The sequence below is a fragment of the Sorex araneus genome, chromosome 2, assembly GCF_027595985.1.
Source record: "Sorex araneus isolate mSorAra2 chromosome 2, mSorAra2.pri, whole genome shotgun sequence".
Classification (NCBI taxonomy): domain Eukaryota; kingdom Metazoa; phylum Chordata; class Mammalia; order Eulipotyphla; family Soricidae; genus Sorex; species Sorex araneus.
The window spans coordinates 228591350-228598590 of record NC_073303.1 but is presented as its reverse complement, the minus strand read 5'-3'; the positions used below and the strand labels follow the sequence as shown (position 1 = coordinate 228598590).

The following is a 7241-nucleotide window of genomic DNA, read 5'->3' as shown; positions in this document are numbered from 1 at the left end:
TGAACTCTTCCCACATGAAAAGAAGCCAATGATAAAAAGATTTCTCATTGTATTCACATTGTCAACCCAGGAAGCCAGCTCCACTTCAGGAGTTCCCAGCCCCCTCCTCAATTAACACTTAAAACCTACATTGGAGATGAGGTCCAGAATAAACAATGCCCAAGACTCATCCCAACCCTGAAAGTTATAACAATGCATTTAGCAAAAACAAGGGTAGGGTCCAGTGTCCATGAGAACTTTCTGCCTCTTTGTAAACAATGAGGACCAGGCCACTGGAGCCTGGAAAAAGTGTGCGAACATGAGGGTGCCATGTGCCAAAGAGCCAAGGACACAGCAGACAACCAAATTCATGAAGTCCTTGGGTTCTGTCCTTGCTAGAGCCTGGAGAGAACCAGAGCCAAGATCAAAGCTGCCCCAGACTCAAGGGCTCACAAGAAACAGCAGTGGCGCTTGTGCCCATAGGAATTCTTCACCCGGGCAATCTCCTGGATGACTTTGGTGAAGATGCCTTGAGTCAGCTGCAAAGAGCAAAAGAATAATTCATAGTTGGAGAGACATTACAGGTGTTAAGCTGCTTGCCTTGCATCAGTGACCCTGGTTCTACTCCTGACGCAGCCTGTTCCCACATCTCTGCTGGATGTGGCCCAAATACCACCATCCCCGCCCCCCCCCCCCAAGAAAAGTTCACTGCCAACACCATCCAACTCTGAGGTGACTACGCCATCCCACCCCATCCCCACCAATAAGCACAGCTTCAGAAAAACACTCCCACTACCCACCTTCCTAATCTTCAGGCTCAGCACCTGATTCTCGATAGCAGATGACTCCATAAATGTCGCACCACAGGACTCTGCCAGCTTCTTCCCCTCAACTGCCCGGACCTCCCTAGAAGCAAATTAAGGATGTGAAGATGAAAATTAGTAATATCCTGGGCCCAGAACAATAGTACAGAGAGTAGGGTGCTAATCTTGTATGTAACCAACCCAGATTCAACTGCCAGCACCCTATATGGTTTTCTGAGTTCTGACAGAAGTGATCCCTGAGTTCAGCACCAAGAATAAGTCTTGAGCACTGATGGTATGGTCCAAAAGACAAACATAAAAAAATAGCAATATTGTAATGTTCAAAATCTCTGGAATCTAAATTTTCTCAGATCATCCACTTCCCTACGGTTTAGGAGGAGGCTAGAGGAAGAAGAAGCCTAGAACAGAGGCTTAAAACAGAAAAATAATGTTTGAAATATTAAATTAAGGGGCCGGAGCAATAGCACAGTGGGTAGGGCGTTTGCCTTGCACGCGGCGGACCTGGGTTCAATCCCCGGCATCCCATATGGTCCCCCAAGCACTGCCAGGGGTAATTCCTGGGTGCAAAGCCAGGAGTAACCCCTGAGCATCGCTGGGTGTGACCCAAAAAGCAAAAATAAAAAATTAAATTAAAACATTTGCAATAAAAAGGTGATCCTGCCAAGTTAGAAATAAAAAGAGGTGAAATGACTTATTCAAATCAGTGGCAGAACTAGGATTACAGACGGAATGATTCCTAGGTTAGCTCCCTTTCTATTGCTAGCAGCTTCAGAGATTTCCATACATACCCAGTGAGAGAGCTGCTTTGCTCCCCCCTAGCACCACTGGCCACCTATAAGGAAAGAATAGTTACTCCAGGATGGGCTCCCATTCCCCGTGGATCCCAAACTCTTTCACATCAAGGCTGGATAATGCTCCCACCAGACCCATCATATAGGATCTGCATTCTGGCTGCCTCCCTAACTTGGACATTACCCCTCCCTCCACTTTCTGTTATCCTCTCATATCCATATTTCTTTATTCCCCCATGGACACTTATGTAGCTTTTGGTACAGACTCTCAATGACTTGGAAGCTTTATATATAAAAGATGAAGCTGGAACCTTATTCTGGGAAATCCTCAGATTCTCCAAGTCTCCACCCACAACTTTTTATACTTAACCTATGAAGAGAGGTGACAGATTATACAAGCACAGAACCATGGACTCCAATGATGAATGAATGGGGCAGAATGCTGTACTCATCTGACAAGAAACAGAAAATCAGTACCTATATATATGTATATATATATATATACATACATACATATACATAGTTGGCAAAGGATAGCTTCCATCTATCTTATACCAGTCACTTCTATTCAACAGGTGTTTAGAGTAGCTTCAATAAGCTCTGTGCACTACTGTTAAAATGCTCTTCTTTTAATATTACCTTACAAATGAACCACAAAGACTACCAAAATTCATCTCACAGATTAGTCTGCCATAGTTTGATACCCTATCCCAAACTGGTGTGTTCATCAGATATAGGTGAATAATCTTTGCTAAGATTCCTATCTTGCTGTAGGCTGAAAAGAAAACTTGACTGTGTGATAGCTTTTAGTATCAATAAGTACCCCCATGCTAAACCTTGACAATGATATGTGTTTTCTAGGAAACTGGAGAGACAATATTAGAATTCAACTCTATTTCTTTTTCTTTTTCTATTTTTGCTTTTGGGCCATATCAAGCAGAACTTGGAGCTTACTCCTGGCTCTATATTCAGGGGTCATTCCTGGGAAGGCTTGAGGGATCCAACCTGGGTTGGTCAGGCACAAAGCAAGAACCCTACCTGCTATACTAGCTTTCTGGCCCCTTATCTGTCTCTACCAGTATCTTGCAAAATTCACTCTAGTTCAACAGATTGAACAAGATTAGAGACTAGATTTGTTTGTTTTGGGGCCACACCCTACAATGCTTGGGAGTTACTCCTGGCAGTGCTTGGGGGGTCATATGGGATTCCAGGGATCTAAGTTGGGTAGCTGAGTGCAAGTTAAGCACCCTACCCCTACCCATTGGCTGTACTATCTCTCCAGTCCCTAAAGATTAGATTTAATATCTAATTAAGTAAGCCCCCTAGCTCCAAGTAAATGTCAGGTTTTTTGACCTGGGTTTGGCACTTCTCTATCAGATTCCTAGTGGAGAAATTTACTCACTACTGTGGGATCATAGTCTTCCAGGAACTTACCCTCCACAAACTGATGTGTCAAAGATGTCTTCCCTGTGGGAAACAACAGCAGTTTTATCTACATCTATGTTAATTCACATGTTCTGCCCTTTTCTTTCTTTCTTTCTTTCTTTTTTTGTTCTGCCCTTTTCAACTGTGGCCTTACCAGAACCTCATCCTCTTTTCACCTTTCGTCTCTACACGTTGGCCACTGGATGCATTTCTGTAGCAAGCACCCGGATGTGCTTCCCCTTCCAGCAGCCCTCCACACATTACCTCCACTCGGACCTTTCCTTTCCTTCTCTTCACCCTTTCTGTCATCTCTCTATATCCCTGTTCTAATGATGCCAGCATTCCTGCAAGGTCGCGCACCTCCTCCGGTTATAAAGCTGCGGTGCGCGCGTGCCTTTCCCTTTCCCAAGCGGTACCCTAGGATAACAACCTTCCGGTCGCCAACTAGCGGCACAGCAGAAGCCCCCCGCAGGGGCCTGCAGAACAGCGAGGCGTTCACGGAGAGTACAGAGTAGCAGACGCTGCATGAAATGAGGAAAGTCGCTCACCCCAATCTGCCTGGAGTAAGCCAGACAGAAACCAAAACAAGCGCCGCGCCCGGAGCCAGCCACGTGATCACAACATGCCTAGCCTAGCGCGAGAGCGCCGGGCGCGGGGAACCACAGTCCGCGCCGCCCCGGGCTCCGCCCCACAGGCCGCTCGTCATTGGTCATTACACAGGCTATGGGCGGGGCCGTCAGCAGGAGGGAAGGGTGGGTCTCACGTGGAGCGGGAGAATTGGGCTCTGCGCGTGCGCAGATTAGAGCCGGTTCATTCATAAAGAAACAGAAAGCAACACAGGGTCCTAGAGGTGTTTGCTCTTTTGAAAACTGATGCGAAGGTTAGAATCTCGGATGAAAATTAGTCGGTATGGCTGGGTTGTAATTTCTGGTCAAAGTATTCTAGGCTTCTCTTTTGCAAGATCTCTGGGTTTTTGGGTAGGGGGGAAAAAGAATCAAAATTCCAGTTTATCTCTATATCTTGCTCCAGCCAGATCTCAGAAAGCAATTCTCTTTTTCTGTTTTTGAGCTATACCCTGCTGTGCTCTGGGAGCAACTCCCAGAGTGTTGCCTGGGGCTGGGTTGCTATAGGAGTGTCTTTCCAATAGCATTGCTGAGGGCCATGCTGTGTCAGGGATGCAGTAAAACCTCTTGCAAAGCATGCGCACTAACCCTTCAAGCCATCTCCCTTTCTCTTGGAAAGCAATTCTTATTCTTGGGGAAATTGTTAGATTAGACTGTGGCCAAGCCAGTCCCTGTGATCTGATAATCTTCACATTACTTACATTCAGCAAATACTTAGTGTATACGGTGTGTTCCTAGCATTTCTCTAGCTTTGGGAATAAAGGGATTAACTTGACAAATAAGATCTCTGAGCTTTTGGAATTTAAAACCTAACGAGTGTTGGGGGCCGGAACGACTGAACAGCACTGCCTTCTGCTTTGCTCGCTGCCCGTTTGCTCACGGCTGACCTGGTTCCATCTTAGGCATCACATATGATCCCCCTGAGCACCTTCAGGAGTGATTCTTGAGTGCAGAACTCAGAGTAACCCTGAGCACTGCCGGATGTGGCCCCCCAAAAAAACCTAATGAGGGGGAAACGAGCATATAAACAAGGAAATATGGGGGGCAGAATGATAGTACAGCGGGAAGGGTGTTTGCCTTGCACACGGCTAACTTGGTTCAATCTCTGGCATCCCATAAGGTTCCCTAAGCACCTTACAGGAGTAATTCCTGAGAGCAGAGCCCTGAGCACTGCTGAGTGTGATTCAACAAACAAAAATAAATTAAAAAGTAAAATTAAATAGATAAAAGTCTAAAATGATGGCTGAGAGTCAGGCCATTAAAGTTCGGGCTATCGGGCTGGATGTCTTACGGGGCGCTTGCTTTGCTCCCAGCTGATTCAGGATCACTCCCAGACAACACATAGGATTCCCTGAACACCTCTCAGAGTGATCACTGAGAACCATCCAGTATGTGTGCCCCCACCACTACCCTGTCAATAAAAGAAATGTCTGGGCTAATTCTAAATATTTAGAAAGTTGTTGCCAATGTTTTGTTTTGTTTTGGTGCCATATCCCAGCAGTGCTTAGGACTTACTCCTGGCTCTGTGATCAGGGATCACTCATGATGGGGCTCAGGGGACCATGTAGGAGCCAGAGATCCAACCAGGGTCAGCCCCATGCAGGGTTTGCGCCCTGTTCATTGTACTATAGCTCTGGCCCCATGCTGATAATGTTTAAGTTAGGATACAAAACTATTTAAAACTGTGTTTTTAAAAAGATATCTTTAAAGCTGGGATCAGAGAGATAGATCAATAGGCAATGCATGCTCTCTATATGGGAGATCCAGGTTTGGTCCCTGGCACAACATGGCCCTGCAAATACGATTGGGAGCGACCCCTGAGCACTGTGCCAGATGTAACTCCTATCCAGAACCACCAATTGTGGTCTAAAACCCAAAACAAAGAAACAACTAAACAATATAAGATATACATAACTAAGAAGCACAGATATACACAACTGAAAAACATAGATATACATAAATAAGTAATATAGATGTACATGACTAAATAATATATATATATAGATATATATGCATATATAAAAGAGAGTTCTATTGCACAGGGCTTCGGGGCTTCTTGGCCTTCCACATCCTGCAACTTTGCTGAAGAAACAATTATGTTAATGTATCAACTATTATTGTATAACAAACTATATGACAACTTAAAGTAACAATGTATTTGTTTTCAGGATTCTCTGGATGGATTGGCAACTGTTCGCTTGCCTATTCTGTACTCACTCACAGGGTGGTGGTCAGCTGGAAGCCTAAAACGTACTCTTCTCTAACATGGTGGCTTTGCATGTAGCTAACCAGGGTTCAATCCCTGGCACCATTTAGGGTTCCTGAGGACCTCCAGGAGTGATTCCTGAGTCCAGAACCACAAGTAAGCCCCGAGCATTGTCAGGTTTGGCCCAAAAACAAAACAAAAAAGACCTCTTACCTCTTATCCTGCTGACTGTTGCTGACTTTCTGTTTGGTTTGGCTTCACTCTCTCTGCACTTGCCTCCCAATCTTTGTTTAAAGGGTTAGCAGCTTCCTTACGTGGTGGCAGAAGCACAGAAGAAAAAGAAGCCTTAGGCCAGGAATGAACTCAGCAGTACAGTGCTCTCCTTACCTGTCTGAGGCTCTGGGTTCAGTGCCTTGCACTGCAAAAATAAAATAAAAGGAAAAGTTGGGGCTGGAGCGATAGCACAGCGGGTAGGGCGTTTGCCTTGCATGCGGCCGACCTGGGTTCAATTCCCAGCATCCCATATGGTCTCCTGAGCACTGCCAGGGGTAGTTCTTGAGTGCAAAGCCAGGAGTAACCCCAGTGCATCGCCGGATGTGACCCAAAAAACAAACAAACAAACAAAAAAGCAAAAGTTGTCAGGCTTCCTGAGACCTGAGGCTCTGGAACTCATTTAATATGATATTTGGTACATGTTTTAAGTCTCAGCAAACCAACCTAGATTTAATGCACATAGAGAAATAAACTTCATTTTTTTCTTCCTTTTTTTTTTTTCTTTTTTGGCTTTTGGTTATTGAGTTATACCCGGTGTTGCTCAAGGGAGTCTCCTAGCTCAGACATGGTTGGGGGGGCTATCTGTGGGAGGGGAGCTGGGTAGACCATCTGATGCTGGGGATCAGACCCAAGCATGTGCTCCAGCCCCTTCACCAAATCCTACCCCTAAGTTGTATTCCTTGACGAGAGAAACTATACGTTGTGGTTATATTCGGTCTACTGTGGACTCGCTGTCTGCTAGGTATGGTGAGAAGTTCAGGCTGGAGCCCCGTGTCCACTGCTTCAGTAGAGCCCCCAATGCATCCTCACCACCCACACCACCCCGGAGCACTCTGATTGTCCTTCATGGTGGACATCTATGATTCTTTCCTGTCAGACATCCAAGCGACACTAACCTAGCTCTCTCAAATTCCATCTTTTTTGTTTTGGCTTTGGGGGGACAAGACCTGGCAGTGCTCAGGGCTTACTTCTAGCTCTGCACTCAGGGATCACTCCTGGTGAGGCTCGGGGTGGGTCGATGGGGACCCTACGGGGTGCCAGGCTTCCCAAGAACATGTGTCAACCACATGTAAAGCAAGTGCCCTACCCTCAATACTATCACTCCAGCTGGTATTTAATC

At 45.8% G+C, this 7241-nt stretch overlaps 1 protein-coding gene across 1 annotated transcript; it reads right to left on the bottom strand.

Moving 5' to 3' along the window:
* Positions 1-428: 428 nt before the first annotated feature.
* On the bottom strand, positions 429-5922 carry RHEBL1 (RHEB like 1). Its single transcript, XM_055124591.1, is given in 8 exon segments — positions 429-518; positions 804-885; positions 1588-1635; positions 1839-1877; positions 1965-2046; positions 2993-3067; positions 3428-3495; positions 5864-5922. Coding segments are annotated over 8 exon segments (543 nt in total).
* Positions 5923-7241: the final 1319 nt, after the last annotated feature.